This window comes from Phyllostomus discolor, chromosome 6, assembly GCF_004126475.2.
Source record: "Phyllostomus discolor isolate MPI-MPIP mPhyDis1 chromosome 6, mPhyDis1.pri.v3, whole genome shotgun sequence".
NCBI classification, from domain to species: Eukaryota; Metazoa; Chordata; class Mammalia; order Chiroptera; family Phyllostomidae; genus Phyllostomus; species Phyllostomus discolor.
In genome coordinates, this window is record NC_040908.2 from 129,312,057 (window position 1) to 129,339,507 (window position 27,451).

A 27,451-nucleotide genomic window follows, 5' to 3' on the forward strand; every position below is an offset into this window, starting at 1 on the left:
ATGTTAAAAATCACTGAACCAAAAGATATTTTCAAGAAGCCTCATTATGCAGATATATATTAAGTAAAAGGAAATTGAGTCCAATTTTAAATGAATTTGCATCACAAACCCCCAGGGCACAGTACAAAATAGTCCTTTGAGGAATATAAATGTTTAGTGTTTAAGACTATGAAACTACCTAAGAAGAAAAGTCTCTTCAATTAACTAAAATTTACTTGAAAAAGATTATTTATTGCACAATATTATCAGTTTATACTAAGAATAAAACAAATACTATTACTGTCAACTTCTAAATTCAGTACATAGTCAAATCCATTTTCTTGAACTAAAGTTCTATAGCATTATGATGAGTAAACCCTTTGTTACTGGGTTAGGGAAGGGAAAACTTTGTAACATAAATTTCTTAGAGTTCATGAAACCATTTTACAAATCATAGAAGGCACATTATATTTCCTATCATAGTAAGTGCATTTAAGTACCTCATAATTAAAAAGACAAAGCTATACAAATACAAAAAGTATACATTTCATCCATTAAACATATTTACAACTTTTACGATTAGTTATTATAATACAACATACCTAATATTCACATGTTAAGAATTATTACGCAGTTTAATGGAGTGAACAAAAAATTGCTCATTTATTAGATAAGGCTAAGTAAGAATAACATTTTATATTTCACAGTAGGTGAGTTAGTTTCTTGGAGCTTATAATGACAAATAAAAAGGTTTGGGCATTATTAAGTTGCTGTGCTTACTGTTAAAATAATTCCTTGAAAGGTGAAAGATTCTGAGAGATAAAATCACTAGCTATTCCTGGGAAGGATCCAAAAATCTTAAAGCAACCCTGTTCACCTTCAGAAACAATCATAAATTAGGCAATCTGAATTGGACTTAGCAAGTCTAATCCAAAAGGGCAATTTAAAATCTTAGAGCTAAAAAATGTATCAGGGGATCATCTATGCCAAGATTTTAAAAATATGTTCTGTGCTAATGCTCCATGAAGGAGAGTCAGGGTACTGCAAATATAACTTGAATTTAACTTAAAATTTTTTTTGGAAAAAAAAAAAAATTAATTTAAAAACCAAGTCCCATCATACAGCTGTGTTACTCACCAGATTCTAATATACTGCATGTCACCAATGCATTAATACATGTTTTCACTGACTGACTTTATAATATTTAGTATAATAGTATATGAAGTTTATATAAGGAAATTTATACTAATAAAACATGAATTTATAAATGGGTACGTGGTGTGTGCACATGTGTACTTGGGGGAAAAAATTCCAGTGCTGAAATAAAGTGTGAACACCACAAATGAAGTCCAGTTTCTAAAGTATGAACCTACAAGCCGAGGAAGGGACTTTCTCAAGGTCACACAACCATAAAGTACACAGCCAGGTCAATATGACAGAGCTCAGGACTTGGCACAGATATCCATAGTGAGTGCTAACTTGGTACTGACCTGCCCCCATCGTGAATGTCCACCAATTAGTTACCAATATTTTGGGGGTAAAAGTCAAGCCACCTTTGGTCAGACATCAAAAATGAATTATTTAATTTGCATGCCTATTAAAATCCTAGTATCCAAGAATTCTGTCATCAATAAGCAGCAACCTTAATTGTATACTTTGGTACTTCAGAAGATATTTGCAATTTATAAAGAAGTCAGGTAAGTTACATGGAATATTAACATTCTTTTAAAAGGAGACATCAGGCCCTAGTTTTATTACATGCTGAAATGATAATGTAACATGAAACAAAAATTTTACTTTATAAGCAAACATTTTTAAAAAGATGGTTGAACTGACACTGAACATTATAATTCCATTATGACTATACTCTTTCAAAGTATTTCAAAACAAGTAGAAGGAAACAGTAAGAAAGCCAAATTGTCTCCTAGTTTTCAGAGGTGTTTTTATATGCATATGGTGAAAAGGCTACATCCTATTTTCTTCTCCCTTAAGCTAAGAAAATTGTGGTCTTGGCCTCAGAAAGATGCTTTCAAGTTAAGAAAATAAAAGTACCATAAACCAATATTGAATGATTTTTCATAATTTGGACATGTAAAATTTAGGGTTGAAAATTTTCTTCTGAAACTCCAAGACGTATGAGCATTTTCCAAAGCTATGTAGCACAGTTCCCCAGCTGCAGGAAAGCGTTTCTAGAGCAGTCAAGAAGACTCCCCATCAGAAATCCATTCACATGGCAAAGTTGCACCCGACTTTATAGTCTTCACCCAAATTACACAGCATGGGGGGAAAAAGCCTTTTAAGTAAAAACCATGTAATTCTGAAACACATGACTAATGTTATGAAAGAACTATGGAATTTTTCAAGTAAAAATTATTAAAGGAGCAGTAATTAACCACAAGGGGGCATACATACTCCTTAGATTCCAGCAGAAAGACTAATTTAAGTAGTAACATGCACTTTGATGTATTCTACATTTTCAGTCATTTAAAATTTTCTCTCAGTGGCTACAACTTTTTAGCATTCACGGTTTATTTTAAACCCACCTAAATAGATTTCAGAATACTCCTACCCTGAAAAATAGCAGTGCTTCAGAAGCCTCTGGTAATGTTGTGGTTACCTCAGCAAAGTATTCAAGAGCAATTAGTTCTAATATACTATATTAGAACAGGTAAGTAATAGGAAAACACGGTCTAAAACAGTAGCAAATTTTAGTTTACCATAAATGGAAGACATGAAAAGTTTATCAAAAGAAATGGGACAAACTGTCAGAAAAGGGAAAAAATGAGAGGGTGGGGAAAAGTGAGCTCCCTGTGCCTGTGCCACACATCCCTGCATGCTTTCTCCGTGACCCAAGTGTTTGGAGCCCACAATAGCAACAAAACACCTTGCCCCAAGGTCATGGTCTATGAGGCTGGCCAGCCTCATCAGCCATGTTAAGAATATAGTTAGCCATGTCGTCTTCAGTGGGTGCATCTGACACCACCCAAGATTCATTTGCTCCAGTCATCTGCAGGCGACAAATAGGGCAATTCCTGTGTCGGTCACTCCTGTTAGAGAAGTCAATTAAAGAACAGTTTCTCTTTTTCTTTTTAAAACAGGTTTGTTTGAAAAGTAATACATGTACATGGTTTTTTAAAAAGTAAAGAGCATGAAAGTACACAGTGAAAAAGAAATCTCCCCCTCCATCCCAGTCTTTGATTCTCACCCCCAGGGGCAAGCACCACTACCAGCCTGTTATATACTCTTCTAGAGCTAGACCAGGCATGATCAGGCTTGTGTGTACACATGCACAGCTGCTCTTTACATTTTTTTAGATTTTTACTTATTTATTTTTAGAGAGGAGAAGGGGGGAGAGAGAGAGGGAGAGAAATATCAATGTGTGGCTGACTCTCTTGATCCCCCTGTTGGGGAACTGGACCACAACCCAGGCATGTGCCCAGACTGGGAATCAAACCAGCGACCCTTTAGTTCACAGGCTGGCACTCAATCCACTGAGCCACACCAGCCAGGGCTGCTTTTTTCTTTTTTAAAAAACTTGTCAATATATCTTGTAGGCCATTATGTACCACTACGTTAGAACTGTCTATTCTTTCAAACACACACTGTATGAACAGGCTACCATTCTTTGAACTAGTCTCCCAGGGAAGAACATTTAGGTTTTTTCCTGTCTTTTGTCACTACAGACAATGAAATGGAAGTATTCGAGGCTTAAAATAAAAGGTAACTTTACACACAGAAGAATTTTCCTGACAGGAAAAGAGCTTATATACGATCACTTAAATAAGATGTTTTCCAAAGGGATTTTTTTTTATCTTGTCAAACATTATTTTGGAACTTTCAAAAATACCATATTTGAGCCAGAAACATGTCATGCAGGAAGAATGTTTTTCTCTTCATCTCTCAGTGAAATCTGAGACCAAAGTAATTAAATTATATCAACTGCTCTTTGGCTTTTGTGCAAAAATTAAGAAATCCGTTCCAAAGACTAAATGTGAACACTAGAGCTGGTATACACCCTGTTACCCAGTTTCATTTCTGGCTCCTCGGAGACACTTCACAAGATAATGTGTGTGCTCTTCTGGGCACAAACGCCACAGTTTAAAAAAAGTCAACTTCTGCTTCTGGCCAATAGGGACAGACTGGATGGATATCAGATGACAAAGGGCAATCATCCCTGAGAGAGGGAAAGTGAAGGAGACGAGCCCTGTAACTGCCCCAGCTCACTGCCTTGAGAGCTTCCCGGCCAGAGGAAGCAGGCTCCCCTCGCTGAAGGGACAGAGCTGAGAGTCTCAGGAGGCTGAGGCAGCCAGAGTTCACAGGGCGGAGAACTGGTGTGGAGGAAGCTGCACAAAGGGAAAACTCCCCCATCTGCTGAAGGTTCCCCTAGTACATTCAGCAGTGTGTGCATGTGAGGAAGCTACTTGATGCTGAGGAATCACCCAAAAGGATTTGAGAAGAAAGTACCCAAAGCTCACGAAGGACCTGGGACACTGCCTGTTCCCACCAGCCAGACTGGAAAACCTTGTAACTCACAGATCATCGAGGACTCTGAAGGGCCTCGGCCCATTTGTAGGGTGTAATTCGTTCTAAACTAAACACTGCTCTGGTCCTGCCTAACAAATCGTAAAAGCAAGACGCAAAAAGATCAAACCGTTTCCAAGTAACTATATTTCAGAACAAAGCTCAAGAATATTTATAGTAATACAAAAATATTCAGTACCCAAAAAGGTAAAAATCACAATGTCTGGCACCCAATCAAGATCTACCAGCCATAAAAAGCAGAAGAATACAACCCAAAATGAAGAGGAAGACCAGTGAAAACCAATCCAAAACTGACACAGATGTTAGAATTAGCAGAGAAGAAAATGAAAGGTTATGATACCCATATTCTACATATTAAAAAAATACTAGAGGAGTACCTGAACAACAATAAAAAGAAAAAAAAGAAACTGTCCTTCTCTGGAGCATTTGAGACCTTGCTTCTTGGCATTGTCATCAATTTAGCTGAAATAAAATCTTATATAACTTTTCTATTAAAAACATAAAATACTAGAGGAAAGCTCAAACGCATAAGTAGAGACATAGAAGATATTTAAAATTTCAAATCAAAGTTTTAGAGATGAAAACACCGTATCTGAAGTAAAAAACACACTGGATGGGAATTAATGGCAAGTTAGACACAGAGAAAATGACTAAAGAAATTCTAAAAAGGACAACAGCATTAGTGAACTGCGGGACAACTTCAAGTGGTTCAATGTGTGCAGCTGCCATCCCAGAAGGAAGGGGAGAGAACGGAAAAAAATATTTGAGAAATAATGGTGAAAGTGCTTCCAAAACTGATGACACCATAAACCTACAAATCTGAAGAACCTGATGAACCCTAAGAACAAGGAATGTGAAGAAAACTACTTTGAGGCACACCATAATCAAATTGATCATAGCCAGGCAAAACCAAAACAACAACAACAACAAACAAATATCTTAGAAGCAACCAGAGGAAAAAAAGGCACAATAACCAATCACACAGGAAAAGAGATAAGGATGAGAGATTTCTGATAGGAAACAATGAAAGAAAATGAGAATGAAGCAACATCTTTAAGTACTGAAAAAAATACTATCAGTCAGAATTCTATATCCAGAACAAATATTTTTGAAAAATAACATTCAGATATTCAAGAAAATCCTAAGCAATCTACATAAAGCTATCAAATAAATGAGTTTAATAAGGTTGCAGAATATAAGAATTGAAACACAAAAACCTATTACATTTTTATATACTAGCAACAAATAATCATACATTGAAATTTAAAAGTACCACCTAAAATAGCATAAGAAATATAAAGTACGTAGGGATAAATCTGTCAGAGATAACGCAACACTGCAGACTACAAAAATCAATAAGAGAAATTAAACAAGACTTACATAAATGGAGGAAATCTACTGTGTTTGTGGATTGGAAGACGGGGTATTGTTAATAAGGTAACACTCTCCAAACTTATCTCCAACCCCAACCAAAATCCTTACTGCTTTTTTGTAGAAACTGACAAGTTGATTTTAAAACTCATATTGAAATTCGAAAGACCTGGAACAGCCAAAACAACTTTGAAAAAGAAGAACAAAGTTTGAGGATGAACACTTCCTGATTTTAAAAGCTAGATAATAATCAGGATACTGAGGTATTGGTATGAAACAGACAAATAGATCAATGGAAGAGAACAGACCCAGAAATATACCCACATGTATTTGAACAAATGCTTTTCAACAAAGGTACAGAGGCAATTTACTGAAGATAGATAGTCTTTTCAACAAAATGTGCTGGAGAAATTGGAGCCACACGCAAAAAAAGAATTTTGATCGATACCTCATACTACATTAAATAACTAACTCAAAGTGGGTCATAGAGCTCTCACAAGATAGACAAAGATTTCTTAGGTATGACACTAAGATCACTCTCCATAAATCACAAACTGATATATTGAACCTTGTCAAAATTAAAAACTTCTACTCTTTGAAAGGCATTCTTGAGAGAATGAAAAGGCAAACCAGAGTGGGAGAAAGTATTTGCAAATCATGTATCTAATAAAGGATATATATCAATAATACACATAAAGAACTCACAAACTTTGAATGACACTTCACCAAAGACAAATAGATGGTAAATTAGCACATGACAAGATGCTCAACATCACCAGTCAGTAGAGAAATGCATATTGAAATCACAATGAGCTACCACTACACATCTAAAGAATGGCTAAAACCGAAAGGACTGACCAAAACAAGTGCTGACAAGGTTGTGGAGCAACTGCAGCTCTTCTTCACGGCTGGTGGAAGTGTAAAATGGTACAGCTACTTTGGAAAACAGTTGGCAGTTTCTTAAAAAGTTAAACATATGACAAGTATACCTACCATGTGATCTAGCCATTCCACTTCTAGGTATTTACCCAATAAAAACCCCAAAATGGATGCCCATAAAATGACTTTCCCACAAATGTATATAAAAGGTTTATTTGTAAATGTATTCTGGTGAGTTTGAAAACTGCCCTGATTTCAAAGTAATGATGAGAGTAAATGGTATTTATTCTATGTAATGTGATAAAAAAGTATTTATGATTTCCTATCAACAATAATATACACAAAGATTTCCAATTCCTATTATTGACTTCATGACAGGTACTAAACTTTTTGGGGAGAGGGAAATGTTCTGCATCTTGATTGTCATGCTGGTTACATGGTTGTAAAAAATTGTCAAAATGTATTGAAATATATTCATAAAATGAGTGCATTTTATTGCATGTATGTTATGCTTTGTTAAGTTGCTTTTAAAATAAAAAAAATTAATTTAATAGATATTGCCAAAATGTACTCCAAAGCAGTTGTACCAATTTATATATTGACCTATAATATATAAAAGTGCTTAGTTTCTCCTCAGGCTTGCCAATACTGTATGTGCTAAAACCTTGTCCTTCTTATAAGTAAAAGTGGTTTTTGTAATATTGTTTTATTTTTATTTATGTCATTATAAGGATAACTGTCTTTCACCTGATATTTGAAGAAATCTAGATTTTATACTTTTGGATAGATGGGCAGTTCTGAAAAAAAGTAGGGTTTTTAACTTCTAAATTTAGAGACTGAATTTCCATTTATTTTAGCAAAAGAAACATTGTCAAAATTTTTTTTAAAAGTTTAAAAAGGGCTTTATTTGTAATAGCCAAAAATTAGAAATAACCCAACGTCCATCAACAGGCGAATGGATTAATAAACTGTGATACAGCCATACAATGAATACTATTAATAAAAAGGAACTACTGATACAACATGGGTGATTCTCAAAATAATTATATTGAAAGAAAGAAGCCAGGCAAAAATAGAGTCAATATGGTATGATTTCAGTTATTAAAATTCTAGAAAACCCTGACTATTTTAGAGTGGCTGAGAGCAGAGCAGCGGTTGCCTGGGCACAGGGAGGAAGGTGTGGGAAGGAGGCTCTGCCCCAGGGCACAGGCAGCTCCGTGGGCTGCCAGACTTGACCACGGTCTGTACTGTCATGATGGCTTTTGTGCGTGTGTCTACATGTCAAAATGTATCCAACTGTACTTTAAATATACGCAGTTTACTGGGCACCAATGATAAATTCTCCTAGATGTGATTCTTTGTGAATTAATGAGCTTGACTAGCTGATCTTTCAAGTTCTCTTCAGGTCCAATTATGCAGGGGTTCATATTATTTCCACTAATCTTGTAGAAAGGCAAAAATGGGAGCATGCGATTCTAGACTCAAGTTAGGCACAAGTCTCCTTAAGCAAAAGTAAACTGCCAAAACTAAAATACTTCCTCATGTTTACATTTTTAACCATTTGGAGGTATGCCATAAAATTCAAAGTACTGTCCTGGCTGGTGTGGCTCAAGGGATGGAGCATGGGCCTGCAAACCAAAGGGTTGCTGGTTCTACTCCCAGTCAGGGCACAGGCACATGCCTGGGTTGTGGGCCAGGTTCCCCAACTCCCCTGTAGGGGGCGTGTAAGAGGCAACCGCACATTGATGTCTCTCTCCCTTTCTTTCTCCTTCCCTACCCCTCTCTCTAAAAATAAATAAATAAAAAAATCCAACGGACTAAAGAACAAAGTGTCTTATACTTAACTACAATACTTTTGTATTTTTTGGAGTTTATTCATTTATATGCTCCCATGTGACCTTTGCCTATCCCATGAAGATAGCAGATAACTTACCATTTATCAATGCACTTCTGACAAAAGCTGTGAGCACAAGGCAAGATGTGGTCGGCTCGCCCATCCATACAGATACAGCACTCCTCCTCATCGGTCAGCTGCTTCACCCTGCAATGAGAAAACTGAGCTGGAACTACACTTTGCTGTCATTATAGTTTAAACTTTATTTCCATTGACTTAAAAAGCATCATCAAACATCTATGTGCCCTCAGATAAAGCAAATGGCATGCAATATCAGACTAAATCAACATACTTTTCAGGGAAGGCAATTATATTAGGAAAGAAGTAGTAAGGGGCAAATTTCATATAGAAAGACTGGATGAAAATACATTCTGCAATGGCTAAAAGAAAATATGGACAAAAACTGGAAATATACAGGTCTTTCTAAAAATAACTTAGCCCATTGAAATCATATTAAACTTATATAAATGAGTTCAACCAATACACAATTTATTCACCATGCATGACACAAAGCTCTCTAGTACATGGACCTTGCCTTCAGGGCCTTCCTGTGCTGATGCCGATAATGAGCATACACATGAAAAAACTGCTTCGTCTCAACTATTGGGTGCTACAGGAAATACAAAGGAGAAAGAAAGCAAAGTCTCTGTCCTCAAAGAGCTCTTGAAAAGAGGTGCCGACTCCTCCACTCCTGCCACAGCTGCGAGTGCCCTGAGCGAGCCCCGTGCCTCTGCATGGGCTGCTTTCCTCTCTCAGGACACCTGTGTGAGCTCAGTAAACTCCAACCTCAGCAACTCAGCTCTAAAGGTCATCTCCCTGTTCTCAAAACCAACATTTGCCTCAATTAAAGAACTAAAATACTGTATTTCAATTGGCTGTTTATTGGTGAGTCCACATAATATAAACTGTAAGCTCTCTGAATAAAGGGAGTCTGTCTTTGGTTCTCAATAAATATTTCTTGAAGTGATTTTAATTTGCTTTATCCTTTGTGCTGTTCTGTAATTTTTAGGTTTTCCTCATCAGGCATGTATTACTTTTTTAATTACACAAAAATTGAATGTTTCAATGTATAGCAACTAGACTATAAGCTTAAGGGTAGAAGCTGTCTCTAACCTGTTTTTAATTCCCTGCTGTGTTTATACTACTATATATAAGACACTGAGATATCACTTTAAAATACATCAATTTGAACATAAAACAGAATATAAGCAAATGTGCATTGCAGGTAGTAAGTGCGAAGTAAAAAAGGAGGAAATGAGTACATTTCAAACTTGTTGGAAAGATGAGGTAGAAAAACGACAGCATTTGGACAAAGAACACGCCAGGTGAATAAACAAAGCTGCGGAGGCAGGAAAAACACTGTGTGTGTGCAGCAAGGAGCCTGGTGTGACACTCTGGGAAGAAAACGAAGAGAAAAGGTTGCTTAAATATGGCAGATCCTTGAACCTGATCCTTGAATATCAAATTGAAAAGTTTAAGCTTGTTCTGATAGGCAAACTACAATCAGAGTTTGGTCAAGAGGAACGTAAACCCCCAGTGAAGTAAAGCTCTAGGGAGACTGATTGGAAGCGCAGCATGAGGGACAATCTAGAGGGAGGAAAACCAATGGCATCCTCATCTCAGCGATCCACTCGAGAGGTAACTGGGGCCTGGTCTAAGGGGCATTACCAAAGACAATCATCAGGACCTGGTAAGAGACTAAATGTTACGCTTCACTAATAGGGTGAAATAGGGTAGCCACTGAACTGAAATCGAGAAAGTGAATGAAAACCTAAAGGGATGTGGATCTAATGTATTTGATTTTTTTCCTACATAATATTTATTTCAATGTTTAAGTGCCTTTTAGGTGCTACATACTGTGCCAGACCCAGAAGAATTTGTGGTCTCTGCTTTTGAGGTGCTTACAGTTTACATCTAAGGCTGTGGACTTGGGTGTTGGCGGCAGAGAATGTAACTGAATCTCTAAAGAGTGACAGAGTTCTCTGAAGGACAGTTTAAAAGTGAGGAGCAGAGAGCTGTGAAGAGCAACATTCTGGACAGAGGTAAAAGAAAGAACAGGAGACACAGAGACAGCCAATGGAGCCTGTCATGTGGTGTTTTGCTACCTCCCCAGCGGTGCAGTGACCAGAAGAAGGAAGAAGAGTCTATAACTCTCTATCAGAAGAAGTAGAGCTCTTCTATAGTTCTGCTAGTCCTTGTTGGACCACCTGTGGAGCCTTCAGTTCTGTGCTCCCTAACCTGAAAGACATATTGACAGACCATCCAGGAAAGCCTCCAGGACCCAGAAAAAGTGTCATATAAAAAATGGCTGAAGGAACTGGGGACATGTATCCTGGAGAATAGAGGCTCAGTGGGAATTTGATTAATCTTTTCAAATATATGAAGGGCTGGAAAAGAAAACAGACTTTTTTTGGTGGAATTCCAAAAGGCACTGCCACTGAAATAAGTAGACTATGGTAGTGATTTACTAATCATGACAGGTAACTCCTACAGACATATTAGTATGGGCCAGGTACTGTTCTAAGCATTTTGCATATACAACTCACTTAACTCTCTCAAGGGTCCTATGAAGCAGATACTATTGTTATTACCCTCTTTTAAAAGATGAGAAAACCAAGGAAAGGGAGTTTAGTAATTTGTTCAAAGTCACACAGTTAGGAGTATAGCCAGAATTTGAACGCAAGCAACCTGGTTCTAGAGTCTGTGCTGTGCTGCCTCAAGAGAGCCCGATTCTGGCCATCCCAGGAATACAGCACGAAGGGAAGGTGTCAGAGCAATCAGAACCATCCGTGTAAGAAAAGGCTTGCTTCTCCGAGGCTGTGAGTCCCGAGTAACTGCAGGTTTCAAGTATAAGTTGGACTACCACTTGGCTAAATGTCATCAGTAGAGTCTCACTATTCAAAGTGTTCTTCATGATTCAGCAGCAGTGACACTGCCTGGAGGCTTGGTAAATCTCAAGCTCCTCCTCCAAACCACTATCCAAGTTGAGGAGGCACGGAGGTACAGGATCTGTATGCACCAGAGTAATAATGGCAGCATGGCTGTATTGCCAGACAGGCCAGAAGGTGAACCTCAGGCCAATTTCTATGTGATTTAATGAGTTTATACATGTAAAGTGCTCACTAGAATGCCTAATGTCCTGTAAGTACACGATAAATGTAAACCACTAATAGAAATATGCATCAAATGTAAGGCTGAACCAAAAAAAAATACCTCTTAAGATCCTCTTCAACTTGAAAAGTCTAGTTTGCTATTATCAGGGTATAAAACAAAAACAAAACCCCAAAACTAAAAGAACATACAAAGGCAAGAAGCAGCCCTACTCTGATCTGACCCTGAATTTTCTAGTCTTGAGGGTGCTGTAAAAGGAAGAAAAATCTTATCTCCTTCATTAAGATGATTGCAACAAGAAAAAATTATTATTTTCATTTCATTTGCTACCATAGAGCTTAAATATACTGGTGAATACTATTCTTGGCTTTCAAAACACTGTGTATAAATAATCATCATTTTGAAGAGGGAGAGAAAAAAAAAGGCAGAAAATCAGACATTTGTCTTTGAAAGATTACCTTAAAAAACACAGGAAAGATAAGCCTTAATGCTGCCTATAATGTTCTGAAACTCATTTGGCAGTAACATTTGTACAGCCCAAACCCAGAAAACCAAACACTCCTATTATAGACAAACAAAATGATAAATGGAAATTTTACTAAAATATAGTATTTGGAAACCAGTTGGTTGAGAATAGACCAGAGAATGCAACTGGAGCAATAAGAGAGAAATTCTTATTAAACATATCTTTAACTTTAAAGTAGAACACACCGACAGTACAGGTTTCTGCTGTCTACTCTATATGACAATAAGACAGGATGTCAACATGTCTGGACGCATGTAAGGCTTTCCAATGAGGGATTTACCAATTTAAATTATGGTCATGGTTCTCAAATGGCAACAGGTGGGAGCTTTCACATGCCAAAAGCAGTCCAGAGAAGGAAAAGCAAGTTGAGATAGGACAATAATGTATCAGGCCTGAGTAAACAAGCACCGTCACAGAAACCTCTGGCTGACTTCACTTCCTTCTGGTGTATGCGATATGTGCATCAACCGCTTGCTCACTCCTGAGTGCACTGCCAAACGCTGGAGCCAGTATTTACAACCTGAATACTCCAATTGCATACTTTTAAGGAAATTGGAGTGGTTTGGCCATTCTTGGACCTAATTTCCTGCAGGGCTCAATTGTCCAAGAACCTAAATATCTATTACAAGAGGGGTATTAACAACAAATCTTTGGTCATTAAGTGTAAGCCTGCGGAAAGGACAGAGGATTCATGGAAACGGGGTTGACAGAAATATTACCTGATGGGAGTCACTCTAGCTTTTCTTTAATTTGGTGCTCTAACAGTGTCCTCACGCACAGAATAAGCCAAAAGCTGATCTGGGATATTATATCAAATGAGACAAAAAGTAATGTGATTTAAGATGCAACGAAGAGCACCAGCAAAAATATTTATGAGAGTTTAATAGCTTGCATATAACAAAATAAGAGAAACATCGCACTTGTGTATTGTATACCTTCCCATCCAAAGACTAGCCTGACAAGATGTCACAGATGATGAGTTTTCACCAGGGTCTTCAGAGGTGGAGCTCTCTGCCAGTACTCCTGCTGCCTGACTTGTGATGTCTTTATAAAGCTGAAGAAACTGGTACAAATTCATGATCCGAGATGCTTCCACAATGCCACTGCCCTTGTTAATCTAAACATAAGAAGAAGAAAAAGAAAAAAGAAAAAACAACCTCAATAATTTTTCTGATCAGTTTTTCCCCAAGATGAGGAACAGATACCTAGTAAAGCGTCTTAGGAAATATAAGTTTTCCAGGTCTGCAAAATACCCAACAAGACAGCAAGAATCTGAGCAAATAAATGTCATGTCCCCTACATTTATGGGGTTTAAAGTAGTAAACAAATTTATGTTGTCTGATACTCAACCCTGTAGAGTTGATTAGGCATCATCTTGTTTACAGTCGATGAGATCAGGCAATTTCCTCAGACTTAAGAAATTTTTACTTCTGGTCAAGATGGAGGCACAGACAAACACAGCTCACCTCTTCACACAGCCACATCAAAATTACAATGAGACTATAAAACAACCATCACTTGAATTATCAGAAATCAAGTTCAATGCCACAAGATTCCATGTTGTGAAAATGGCAGAACCATTGCTAATAATCACAACTGATTAAATTTTGGGATGGTAAGATCCATATAGACATGCAAATTTGTAATATTCTTTGTAGTAGAAGATTATACATGGGGGTGAGAACAAATAGAATTAAGGGTAATAGGAATTTATGGATTACAACATAGATTTTCAGAGCTGAAGAACCTGAGCCAATCTTCCTTTGGTACTGCATAGTTCAGAAGATTTTAGGGAATAATTCACCCAGACACAGTATTTAATAGCAAAGTTTATCAAACTGAAACTATTATAATCAGAGGATTCATGCAACAAGTATTTACTGACTACCTGTAACGTTATAGGTAATATGTACACTGTTCAAAGCACTGGTGATATAGTGTGTATAACAGGAAAAAACCCTGCCCTCATGGAGGTTACCCTGTAAGTAGGAAAGACAGACAATAAATACACACTGGACAGGAATAAGTGTTATGGAGAAGATTAACAGAGTTGAAATGCTGAAGGGTTGCAGGGAAGGCCTCACAGAGAAGGTGGCATTAAAGAACTGAAAAGAGTACAAGAATGAGCAATATAGATGTTTGGGGGAAAGACCATTCCAGGCTGAGTGGACAGGAAGAGCACAGGCTGCAAGCAGAAGTGTACCTGGCAAAGAGCACAAGGAGGCCAGCAAGGAGCCCGGGGCAGCTGGAACAGAACGAGAGAGAGTGGAGTGGGAGAAGATAAGGTTAGGGGGTGAGGTAGGGACAGGATGTACAGGACACTCTGTTGATCATGACACAAAAGAAAAAAGTCTCCTTACCCAGGTATGGGTTGTCAGGCATGGACCTCAGGGCACTCATGAATGCCCAATTTACTGTCTATATGCATATGGATGATTTTATGCATATGGATGGATGGTTTCAGAGCAGGAGTTGGGATAGGGAAGGACTAATAAAATTTGTTCCTTCATTTTCACCAAGGGCTCAAAGGGGTTAAAAACCATCTATTGTAATCAACCCATGGATGAATAAGACTTCCAAATACTCTGTGACAGCTGCCATTATATTTTTTAGCACAGTTGATATATTCAATTATCTAAAATTTAAAGATGAACTAAGAGACAGTATACTGATAGTGAAAGATTCATTCCATAATGAAAAACTACTAAAAGAAAACAAAAAAACAAACCTTCTAATGGATTTTAAAATTATTATTAAATAAATAAAACCCAGTGTTCTTAAAAGAAATGATCTTCTAATATAACTTTAATTTTTAAACAGTCATCTTAGAGCTAAGTAGGGTGCCATCTTAGGATTCTATAGCCAGCTAAATCCAAAAAGACAGGTAGAAGGTATATGGGTGAGAGTTTACTACCACCTTTCTTGATTATAAAAATCTCTGCTATATGGTAATTATATAACCAGTGAGATTCAAACAGTTAACCTGGAAGGCAATAACAGTATCAAAACTGTTTTATATAACTTTATAAATAAATGTCAGCAATAACCAAATTATAAACATTTATTTTTACCATATTATATTATACTATTAAATGTGGTCTAACCACCAAAACAGTTTAAACTCTGCACTGGAAGTGCCCATCACCCTCACCTTGGTACAGATCACCCGCACAACCACTTTCCAAAAGGCAGAGGAGTCAGACCCGGGCTGTACCTCAAAAAGAAGATGTTTTTGCTGGCCAGAAGCCACTTTAGCAGTTCTGAAAAGAAACAAACACATTTTAAAAAATTTATGAAAAGTCATATAAAATAATGGAGCCATGAAACCAGAATCAAGAAACACTTTAAAACAGAGAAGGCAATTTTAAGAAAACACACGAAGACTAATGATTATAATAATTAGATTCTTTAAAACACAGGGATAGAGTTTTGATTAAACATACTATTTAATTTCCAAGGTTTATAAAGTCATCAGCTTTATAATAGATTGGTATTTATAAATATTTTTGCCATATCTAGTATCTCAATGGTCTTTAAATTTTTAATAGACATCAATGAAAAACATGTCCAAGGAATTGGGAATTTAATAAAAGAAAAACTAGCTGGTTTCACTTACCCACATTTTAACTATTGCCTCAGATGTACATAAGTTGTGAAAAAAATCTTGCTTTTGGTTGAGTCCTTATTTAAGCAACAATACTAACACATCACTTTAGAAAAAGTTTATAATTTGGACTGTATCAAGAAAATGATTTAGAGACACTTTAAATATAGCTTTACTGTCTTCCCCTAGCAGAGTAATTTTAATCTAGAGAGCCATAGGTTTCTTACATACAAATATGACTTTTAGAGGATAATTATCATGCCGTCAACACCAATTTAAATCAGTTCAAAGACATACTTCAATATTCCTGCTCCCTTCTATCACTGCTCACATTTCTCCCTGAGCACCAGTGGGAATATTACACTCAGAACTAAGTGACTTACAGCCAAATAAATTGAGGCCATTGAACATTAAGCAACTAGCCCCAGGTAACAAAACCCGCCAGGGAATGTAATTCAGCTGTGCCAGTCCCCAGCTGTTTTCTAGCTATCAAGCCGCCTTCTGCATAGGCTTAACTTTGTTTCTCGGACAGCACTGCACTTACGAATGCCCAACTCTGACCATGAAAAGTGGCTGCAAGAACCAGATCCACACAGAAAATCCATGGGCTGGATAAATGAGAGAAGATATTCTTGACCACTTGTTCTCTATTACACAGTAAACTTGGCTTACAGATGCTTTCACAGGACACATTTTATTCAGAATCTTTAGGCGAAAAGGCAAAGTTTTATATAATAGGCTAGGTTTGTATAAGCTCTAAGACTCAAAAGGGATGGCAAATGTCACTGACTACTATTCATGAGTTGAAACAATAGACATAAAATCATTCCATTGTTATGGTACTATTAAATTGTCAACCCAGTTTTACTCCTTAAGAATATGGTTCCAGAAGTAAAGCCTCAAATACTACCATTTGGTTCATCTTAAAAAAAAAAAAAGTAAAATGCTAGTTTTAAAAACCAATGACATTTTTATTATAAAAGATTAAACAATACACATGCAGTAAAATGTCAAGTCTCCCTCGCTGCCCTCCTTTCCCCAGAGGCCCAGTATGTAGCCTCCTAGTTCATTTTCTATATATTTACTTACATGGGAGGGGGCCCTAAAAAAACCCCCTAGATTATCTTTCAGAGGGCGGGCCCCTTGCAGTAAAGGCTTCCCTCACTAGGTGAGTGTCCAGGAACCCACCTGTATCAGTGCACCAGCTGGTGGTATTGTGAGAGGCTGTGTTCAGCTTCAGTGAATTTTTTTAAATAAACAAAATTCAGTGTTCTTAAAAAAGAAATGATCTTCTAGGATAACTTTAACTTTTAAGACATTCTTTAATCTTCATGACAAGGTAAAAATAATAAACTCCAGTCACGTCTATAAAAAACTGTATTTTCCTCTATTTATCTAATGTGTTCCGTATGGCCAAGTATGTTTCTTATCAACCAATAGAGCTATCATGAAGCTTAGGGAGCAAGTTCATGCATCTTACCCTAAACTATTAATAGGAACTTTAATATAAGTTTATATTTATGTTAAGTGGGTCCAGACTGCCTGGTGATTTTGATGGGCTTTTCTTGGGGTTTAAAGAGAAGTTAAAGTGGGATAGTTAAGGTAGAAGAGTGAAAAAACACTTCAGCCTTAATGAGAGCTGGATCTGCCATTAATACCTGGGCAATCATTTTAGGCCTCAGTTAAAATGTGCAACCCTCAGCAAGTGCCTTGCACATAGCATGTGCTCGGTGGAGGTTAGCTAAATTGAATAGACTGAAGAGAGAACCTCCTTTAAGATCTCACTTAAAAGGCAATGCCCTAATTACTGGTACTGTACATCCCAAGGGAGATGGAAGATTCACATACACACACACACACACACACATGGATGTAGGGATGTGGGTGCTGCTACAGAAAGATTTAATAGAGAGAAGTGACATCTGCTCACCTGTCACTAGGGGAGAAAACACACATAGAAAAAGTAATATTTTAAAACCATAACAATCTGAGGCCATTTAGGGACAAAGAGCCCGGTGTATTTTAATAGCTTTTATAACAGATCAGTATAAAAATTGACATAATAAAGAATAAACTCACAAACCCAAAAGACTAAGTTCTATAAAATGTGCTCCTTAAGAAGAGAAAAATTTATATTCCATTTTAAACATCAATCAAGTCAAGAGTTAAGCAGAGATTTAAGGATGTTAGCTGATTAGAAAGTATTAGTAACTAAATGTCTTATTCTTCAATGATAAATGAGTTATTGCTATATGTGCATTTCTCTGGGCTCAGAGAAGGGCTCGGTGAACAACCACAGAAGACTTATTTACTCATTGACAGATGAGTGCCTGAGTGCCCCAGGCCACCCTGGGAACTTTTCTCCAAGGGTGCTAAAGGGCGTGCTCTCCTTACAGACCCCTTCGGTGCTTTCAAGCAAGGACCAATTTATCTGCCCGTGTTCAAAATGTAATTTTATGGTCCTTCAATCTCTTTTGTTCCTATTACATAGTTTAAAATAGCCACATAACAAGTCTTATAGTAGGTACTCAATAAATATTTGCTCACTGCTGCTGAAATGTTCTGGTGACGTCTCAGACAGTCGTGACTCGCGGGGCACACATTTAGGGGAAAATACAATGAAAAACAGCAAGCCTTACACATCGTTAAGTTCAGCTACTCTCCCGAGAAATTCTTCGTAAGTTAAGGAGCCACTTTCTCGAACCAGTGTGACGTGTTTTGCTACTTTTTCTGGTAACTTGTTAAGAACCAACTGCGTCTGATCGGAAATTTGCTGTCCCATGATGAAATGTCTTTTCAAATCCAGAAAGAGTGTCACTTCACATAGTTTCTGTCAAATATACATATATATATGTTACTTTTATATATAATATAAAAACAGCAACATATCCACCCCTTCAAGAAAATAAAGAAAAACTAAGAATACATTTAAGTGAGAGAGCTCAGTAAAATTACACGGCCTAAGGTGGAATTTATTAAAAATATGTTTTAGAAGTAAAGATACATATTTCTATTTTTTAAAATTACACAGCTAAATGAGAAAACAGGACTCACATGATTGGGAGGGTGATGAACCTTTAACTCCTATAATTCTGCCAAGTAAAAACCATTATACAGACACACATGCAGAGGCACTTACGTGACTGCACTTAATAAGAAATGTGTTTACCTTATAAAATTTTTCTCAGAACACTTCCTGACTGCTTACAACGTGTCAGACTCAAACTAAGGGCTTTCCACATATTATCTCATTTATTTCTTACAATGGCCCTAAGAGACGGGCACTATTATATGACAAGGAAATAGAGCTAAGTGACTTATCTGAAGTTAAACAGATGGTAAGTGGTTGAAGTGAACTCTGAACTCATGTTTTTCAGACTAGTGCTCATATTCTTAACCACTATGACATACTACGATCATAACATGTCAGCTAAAAACACTTGTTGTTCAGTTACTTTATAAATGTGCAACTTCTTTTTAATTGTAGAATATATGTAAAACATTGTTTAGTTTGAAGAGCCTAAGAAAATTAAAACATTAGATAATTTAACCACCTCACACTTTCTGCTTTAAAAAAAAAAAAGACAGCTCTTTTGCTTTTCAACTCCTCTAGATGTTTTTGACTTAGAATTTATGTAACTTGTTTTCTAAATATAAAGGTGATATTTTAGTTAAAAGGCTGGATCATACTTTAATAAACCTATCAATACAGATCAGTAAGTTATTGAAATGACTTAAAAATGTAACCTCAAAACATTTATTTAATAACCACAGTCAGGCAGACCAGTTGAAGTTGTTAGTAATCAAATTGAGATGTTAATTGAGAACAATCAGTGTTATCATGTGAGAGATAGCCCACATACTAAAAATATCCAAATCAGTAAAATTATTGGTGAAAATAAAGTGTCTTTTATTTTATAGAAAAAAATATGGGCTTTTTGGCCAACCCAAGAGTAACAATTTCACAGAAAAAATTTTGCCAGAAAACCTGCTTTATTATTTAAGAAAAAATTAAGTTATAACTAAATATAAAATATGTAACTTTAAAATACAAAAACATTTACAATAAGAATTCTTAGTAACCATAAATATGCAAATTTTGCTTTGGGTATTAAAATTTAGGGTACTGTATTTGAGACTTACTCCTTTAGTCATATTAAAAATACAGGAAAAGTACAATTGTAATAAAAAAAGAGAAACTCAACAGTTAGTTTTGAATCTGAGCCTACTTGGCAACAATAAATATTATATTATAGAGATAAATAACAGGAAGTTGTTGAGAAAGATCCAAGCCACTAAGAAAAAAATCTCCGAATGTAAAATAATAATTTCAGATATAGCCAAGTGGATTGACAGCAACTACATCCAAAGAGAAACAAAGATCTTAGGGTATTCAATGGGTACTCAATGTTAGTGGTTTCTGAATTTTAAAGACTAGTAAAATTTCAGAGCACCCTGGCTGCACATTTATTCTTTTCTAAGTAAAGAGAGTTTTCAAAAATAAACAAAAAAATCCCCAAAACTTAACAAAAAATTTAAAAGGAACAATTTATAACCTGAAAAGTGGAAGGATATATTAGAATAATAGTCCTTCCCAAGAAGGCAGTAAGCTCACGCTGATATGTACTACATATATGCACATACACTAATGCCCACATTTTTCTTGTTCTAACCCAAACTTGTGAAACCATCATCAGGAGCCAATGCTTGCAGACCAGTGTTTGGGAGCCACTGTGTTAAAGGGCCTTTTTAAAAATTAAATTCAATAAGCACCATGTGCTTGGCACTCTGCTGTGTTCTGGGGGTACAAGAGTGAGTGAAAGAGACATGGCTCTTGCCACCATGGAGCATCTGATTTGGTGGGCAAGAGGCAGACAATTATGCCAATAGATATGCAACTACAAAATGAAAGTGCTAAGCCAAACAAGGACAAGGTACTACAAAAGCCTATAAACGGGGGACCTGACCTAGTCTCGTGTCAGAGACGAAGTCCTTTGGCCAACAACATTTGATCTGAGATCAGTCAGAGTGAGTCAGAGAAGAGGGTTAGAGGCATGGTGAAGGGAAGACATTGCAGGCAGATGTCACAGAAGGTGCCCAGCAGGCAGAGGTCACAGAAGGTACAGGAAGGAGCATGGTGGCTTTGAGGCATCAGAAGAGGCCAGTTACTAAAGCAGAGAGGCAGGAAGAAATGGAGACTGGTGCCAAGAGAGGGGCTGTTTACCATTTTTCATTGATGGCCCAAAGACAAGACTGCATGCCTGTCCGATCTGTGGATGACTAAAATTGGAATAAAGAATGTACACTGAATACCAGAATCAAGACTGAAATAGATACTGAACATCTGAAATGAAACAAATTACATCAAATAGGACTAAAAGTTAATCCTGAACATGTCTTGAAAAGCCAAGTGCACAGAAACACATAGGGAAGATGTGCTAAAAGCAGTTAAAATATAAATGTCTGAAGGTGCCAGTCAAAATAAGGCAACAATAAATAGGGGCAAGGAAGATGTTAAATAATCCTAAACTCTTGTTAGAAGCAGATGTGGAGAGCAAGAGCCTAGTCCCATTGTGCTGTGTATCACGTGGACCACAGTGAAGTTGGCAATCAGCTCTTAGCAGTCACACTCTTAAAGGGCACCTAATCGTTTGAACATATTTGGTAAAATATACAAGATGTTATCAATCTAGAAAGGAAACAAAGCAGTTTATTCTTTCTAATCACAGTTCAGTAATGACGTGGAGCAACATGATAGATTTGTTCAAATATCTGAAGAGGTTTCATGTGGAAGAGGAAGTGAGACTCATTTATATAGTTAGAGAGAACATAACAGCCAAGTAAGTGTAAGTTAGGCAGGTTTCAGGTCAATGTAAGAAATTTCCTATCATCCATAATTATCCAGAAGTGTAATTAATGTATGTGATCTTTCTTTCATTAAAAGTGTGGAAGTGTTTATTTTTAGAGAGAGGGGAAGGGAGGCAGACAGAAAGGGAGAGAAACATCAATGTGTGGTTGCCTCTTGTATGCCTCCCACTGGGGACTTGGTCCAAAACCCAGGCCCGTGCCCCGACTAGGAATTAAACTGGCAACCCTTTGCTTTGCAGTTCCGTGCTCAATCCACTGAGCCACATCAGCCAGGGCAAAAGTGTTTAAATATAGATTAGTAAATTCCCACCTAATGAGAGTTTTAGAGACTTGCTTGGGTGAGAAGTGGAGTTGGTGACCTGTAACCTAGTATTTTACTCCCAAAGTGAAACTTAAATTCCCTCTAGCTTTTCCTGTATCAATCCAATCTAAACACAATAAAAGATTTTAACCAACCGGACTGAACACTTTAAATTACACTTACATTACTTAACAAAGAAATAAAAATCAAAGTTTTGAAATACAGCTTGAACAGTGCAAAAACATGCAATGATAATTTAATCAATGTGCCCATAATATACTTCAGAGAAGCCTTAGCTATGTATTGAATTAGAAAATGATCCTTTTTATTTCTGCATTGTTTTTATTTGGTGCCCTAACTTTGAGTGACAGGTTTAACTTGAGGCAACATATTAATTTGTTATCCTGTAATTGCGTTTGGTATCTGGCAAACCTGATTATTACAAACTCCTCTGGCTAAAAGGAAACACTACCTAGAGAAGAGCCTGGAACAGTGGTTCTCAACCTGGTTCAGTGGAGAGAGCCTGGAATTTACGGTTCACTTCGAATACTATAAAATAATGAAAATATTAATGTCTACCACTAATACAAAATATGACTCTGTGACCTATAATATGCAATATAAAACCACACCCAAGGGTGCATGTTCACAAAAACCATCTGTTGAGGGCATCCTCCAGTCACTAGACATGGGTTTTCCAGTGTCCCCCTTTGGGGGCTCTGCACATACTTCTATCACAGCACACATCAGCTAGGACACTCGACCACGCCCCTCTGTGAGCTTCTTGAGGATAACAGCTATGTTCTCTCTTTTGGCAGATATATAAGCATACAATAAATGTTTACGAATGGATACAATAAATATTGTTGACAGCTTTTTTTTTTTACTATTTGCTCAGTATTCTTTTGACTCTTGTTCACCTATTCAGATATCTGCCAAGACTAACAGAGAGAAGCCGAAGTTCAAAAAAAAAATAAATGGAGACTTCTGGCCAAGATGGAGGCATAGGTAGACACACTGTGCTTCCTTGCACAACCAAAATAAGGACAATAATAATAAAAAAAAGCAACCAGAACTGACAGAAAATCGAACTGTATAGAAGTCCGACAACCAAGGAGTTAAAGAAGACACATTCATCCAGACTGGTAGAAGGGGCAGAGACAGCAGCTGGGCAGAGAGGACTCCTAGCAAGGCGGCGGCTGGTGGACCCAGTGAGGCGGCCAATAGTGGAGGGGGGTGTGCAAGGCTGCAGCAGACCAGCGGGGTGGTGGATTGCGGACTGGGGGGGGTCCCACACTGGCACACAGATAAACCAGGAGGAACAACTGGGGAGCAGGTTGCGCCCAGTTGCACAAGCCAGGGCCGTAGCTTTGGGGAAAAAAGCCTCAAACCACTGACTGAAAACACCTGTGGGGGTTGAGGTGCCGGGAGGAACTCCCAGCCTCACAGGAGAGTTCGCTGGAGAGACCCACAGGGTTCTAGAACATGCACAAATCCACCTACATGGGAATCAGCACCAGAAGGGCCCACTTTTCTTGGGGGAAGCAGGGGAAGTAACTGAAATCTGGCAGACAGTGGAGCAAGGGAACCAGGGGTTCCCTCTCGGACCCCTGCCCCACATACAGCGTCACAACCCAGCAACATGGGTTACCCCACTCAGGTGAACACCTAAGGCTCTTCCCCTTACTACATAACAGGTGCATCAAGAGAAAAAAGGGGCCCAAATGAAAGAACAGCTCAAAGCTCCAGAAAAAATACAACTAAGTGATGAAGAGATAGCCAACCTATCAGATGCACAGTTCAAAACATTGGTAATCAGGATGCTCACAGAATTGGTTGAATTTGGTTGCAAATTAGATGAAAAAAAATGAAGGCCAAGCTAAGTGAAATAAAGGAAAATGTACAGGGAACCAATAGTGATGGGAAGGAAACTGGGACTCTAATCAACGGTGTAGACCAGAAGGAAGAAAGAAACATTTAACCAGAAAATGAAGAAACAAGAATTCAAGAAAAATGAAGAGATGTGTAGGAACCTCCAGGACATCTTTAAATGTTCCAACAAGAATTATAGGGGTACCAGAAGGGGAAGAGGAAGAGCAAGTGGAGAAGTTATTTGAACAAATAATAAAGGAGAACTTCCCCAATCTGGCAAAGGAAATAGACTTCAGGAAGCCCAGGAAGCTCAGAGAGTCCCAAAAAAGTTGGACCCAAGGGGGAATACACCAAGACACAGCATAATTACATTACCCAAGATTAAAATTAAGCAGAGGATCCTAGAAGCAGCAAGAGAAAAGGAGACAGTTACCTACAAAGGAGTTCCCATAAGACTGTCAGCTGATTTCTCAAAAGAGACCTTACAGGCAAGAAGGGGTTGGAAAGAAGTATTTTAAGTCATGAAAGGCAAGGACCTACATCCAAGATTGCTCTATCCAGCAAAGCTTTCATTTAGAATGGAAGGGCAGATAAAGTGCTTCCCAGATAAAGTCAAGTTAAAGGAGTTCATCATCACCAAGCCCTTATTATATAAAATGTTAAGGGGTTTAACATCTAAGAAAAAGAATATAAAAAATATGACCAGTAAAATGTAAGCAAACTTACAATAATTAACAACCACACCTAAAACAAAAACAAAAACAAACTAAGCAAACAACTAGGAACAGGAACAGAAATACAGAAATGGAGATCACATGGAGGGTTAGCCACAGGGAAGTGGGAGGGGGAGAGAGGGGGAAAAGGTACAGAGAATAAGTAGCATAGATGGTAGGTAGAAACTAGACAGGGGAGGGCAAGAATAATATAGGAAATGTAGAAGCCAAAGAACTTATATGAATGACCCATGGACATGAACTAAAGGTGGGGAATGTGCAGGGTAGATGGGAGTGAAGAGGGGAAAAAAGGGACAACTGTAATAACACAATCAATAAAATACACTGAAAAAATAAGTGGAAGAAAAAAATATAAAGTTGTAAAAATTATCAATTCTTATGTAAATTGAGAGGTATTCATTATTTGATATAAGCAAAATACTTCCTTCTAGATCAGGGAACAGTATTTCATAGGAACATAATTTGCAAACCACTGGCATAGAATTCAGCAAAAGACAAATCTCTGGCCAAGATTTCTCAAAGTACTAGCAGCTCTCATACTATTGTGTCACCTATAATTTAGTCCTTTCTAGTGAGATAATAAATAGTGTGCTTTCAAAAAACATTTGAAGGATTTAAAACATAAAGAACTATTTTGAAACATAAGAATATCAAGGATTCCAAAAATGCCACATTCTCTAGAGTCTAGTGGGTGGTAACATTCACTTGATCATTTCTTTTTCTGACAAATGAACTGTTGTAGTTCAAATATTCTTTAAATATATAAAATCACACCAAGGACAATTGGCAAAAACCAAGCAACCAACCTTCCGGCCCCCCACCCCCCAAAAAACTCCATGAAAATTTAAACCATATCCATTCATAAGTCTGAAAGGGCAAGCAGATGGCTAGTTCACAAGTACTGTAGTATTTAGAAAACCCCTCCAAAAGCTGTTCTCCATGAAATTTTGTATCAACTACTTTACTTACAAAAAGATATGTACAATTGAAATAACCAATTATTTTCATGGTGAGGTAAGTGATTTAAAAATCAGTGATAAAAACCAAGTACTAAAAAGTAGGTCCCTAAGGATACACTTTTATTACTCATTGCTTACTTAAACTCTAGATCTGTAAGCTGTTCTGCAAGACAAGAAATTAACAGCAGTTATAATAGATACATGGTGAAACAAGTCCATCTAGTCAGAGTTACTTACAGGGCCTAGAATGCCTGTTCTGGGCCCAAAGATCTTAACCAGGAGACAATTTTTATAGAAAGAAAAACTACAGCAGGATGGACAGTACTTGGAGATTAAGAATACAGAATTCTGGCAGCACCAGTGTGTTTACTAAATACATATTTGGAAAAATACACTAACTAAACTTGTAAGAACCCTCTCTGGATCTCCCCTGCCTTTTGGGGAAGAGAAGGGTAAGGTACTTACTTGTGTTAGGTGTTTGGGTGTGAACTAAGAAGTAGCAGGCTATACACATCAAATATACAGATCACTTACACGAAATGACAAAGTACATATTTTGGAAATCGACAATCATATTCTAAGGAAATTACTTAGAAATGGCAGCCAGGTGGCATTAAAAGAAAGGAGGAAAAATCCACACTATTTTTGAGTTTTGAATTCAGAAAGCATCACTTGTTGGAGAGGTGACTTCAATATAGCAGTGAATAATCTACGATCGTTGGTCCAAGATAAATTCTGAATGGATGGAGCTCAATTTACAGCAAGAATAATGGGCGCGAGGGCGGAGGAGTAGAAAAGAGTAACTTTACGCAGAAAATCTCAGAATTAATAATCACAGGCAACTTTATAAATACGCCAGAGGAAAGAACTGACTCACTTGGCACTGGGAAGCTGGACAGGGTCAGAATACGGATGTACACTGTAAATAAATGAAAGATCTGGGGATGAATTTGAATAATAGTAAGTCTGCATTTTGTAAGCCGATACAAGTAACACAAGAAATCACTCAGAGCTAACACAGAAGACTTCCATTCCAGGAACCATTACAATGATTAAAAAGGAAACGTATCGCCTCAGCCGGGTCTCAAGACAGTCGGTTCAACAAGGCAAGCCCTTAGAGAAGACGGGCACCCTGAACTAATTTAGAAATGGAGAGCCAGCTAAGCTAAGTAGATCGACTTGACCTTTTTTGAGTTGCTGTCACACCGCAGAGGGTTTCTGATCTGGGTGCGGCGGGGGCGCCTAGGGTTTTTAACAGCACTCGGGTGTTTACCAAACACACCAGCCACCCTCGCCGCCCCAGCCCCTCCTGAAGAGCACTTGAACTTGGAATTTTAACCAACAGCTAGCCGACAGACTGCGCAGGCGGCAATATTCAAAAGCGGTTCCAGACTCGAGAAGGAAACTCTGTCCAGCTCCCCCAGCTCCGTCCCCGCCCCCGCAAGCAGGACAAGCCAACTCCCCACCCTGGGCCACTGGAAACCGCCAGGCTAGGGACGGTGCGTCCACCGCAGGGTCTTCCAAGCCAGCTCCGCACCCTAAGCCGAGGCCTAGAAAGGGCGGCAGGGCGGGGCCTGTGTCCCCACTGAACCCCGGCTAGGCTGTCGAGGCCCGGCCGGTGCCTACTCCCAGCCCGAGGGTCGTGGAGCAGGTAGGAAGGGAAACGACGAAAGGACTGCGCTGCACACCTCACCCCAGGTTCAAGGCATCGCGCTTCCAGCGGGACAGGTGCCGCCCTTGCCCGCCACTCGGGCCTACAGGCGGCGGTGGCTGCGGCTCTGCGGGAGAGCGGGTCGCACGGCAGTGACGCA

At 38.0% G+C, this 27,451-nt stretch overlaps 2 protein-coding genes across 5 annotated transcripts in view; one reads left to right on the forward strand and one right to left on the reverse strand.

Moving 5' to 3' along the window:
• The window catches only part of AMPD3 (adenosine monophosphate deaminase 3), a 56,187-nt gene extending 46,757 nt beyond the window's left edge, over positions 1–9,430 (forward strand). Inside the window, exon 16 of the mRNA XM_028515513.2 lies at positions 9,170–9,430. Within this exon, the coding sequence (XP_028371314.2) occupies positions 9,170–9,332 (163 nt within the window). The 3' untranslated portion in view covers positions 9,333–9,430. The remainder of the gene's footprint in view (positions 1–9,169) is intronic.
• On the reverse strand, positions 206–27,451 carry RNF141 (ring finger protein 141). Of its 4 annotated transcripts, none has more exons than XM_028515514.2 (6): positions 27,334–27,451; positions 18,546–18,736; positions 15,454–15,562; positions 13,238–13,419; positions 8,705–8,812; positions 206–3,026 (listed from the first exon to the last, which is right to left on the reverse strand). In XM_028515514.2, the coding sequence occupies exons 2-6, from the start codon at positions 18,686–18,688 to the stop codon at positions 2,876–2,878; spliced, it is 693 nt and encodes a 230-aa protein (XP_028371315.1). In that variant the 5' UTR covers positions 18,689–18,736; positions 27,334–27,451; the 3' UTR covers positions 206–2,875. The 4 variants fall into 4 exon arrangements, with proteins under 4 accessions (XP_028371315.1, XP_028371316.1, XP_035884913.1 ...); XM_028515515.2 differs by having other exon boundaries at positions 27,329–27,447; XM_036029020.1 differs by lacking the exon at positions 27,334–27,451 and adding an exon at positions 27,178–27,201.

Excerpts from the sequence above, each read along its gene's own strand:
- RNF141 (XM_028515514.2), bottom strand. The coding sequence starts at position 18,688 with ATGGGACAGCAAATTTCCGATCAGACGCAGTTGGTTCTTAACAAGTTA. Across the intron at positions 13,420-15,453 it reads TGCGGGTGATCTGTACCAAG|ATTAACAAGGGCAGTGGCAT; the intron begins GTGAGGGTGATG and ends TCTTATGTTTAG. Across the intron at positions 8,813-13,237 it reads GCTAGTCTTTGGATGGGAAG|GGTGAAGCAGCTGACCGATG; the intron begins GTATACAATACA and ends TTCTCATTGCAG.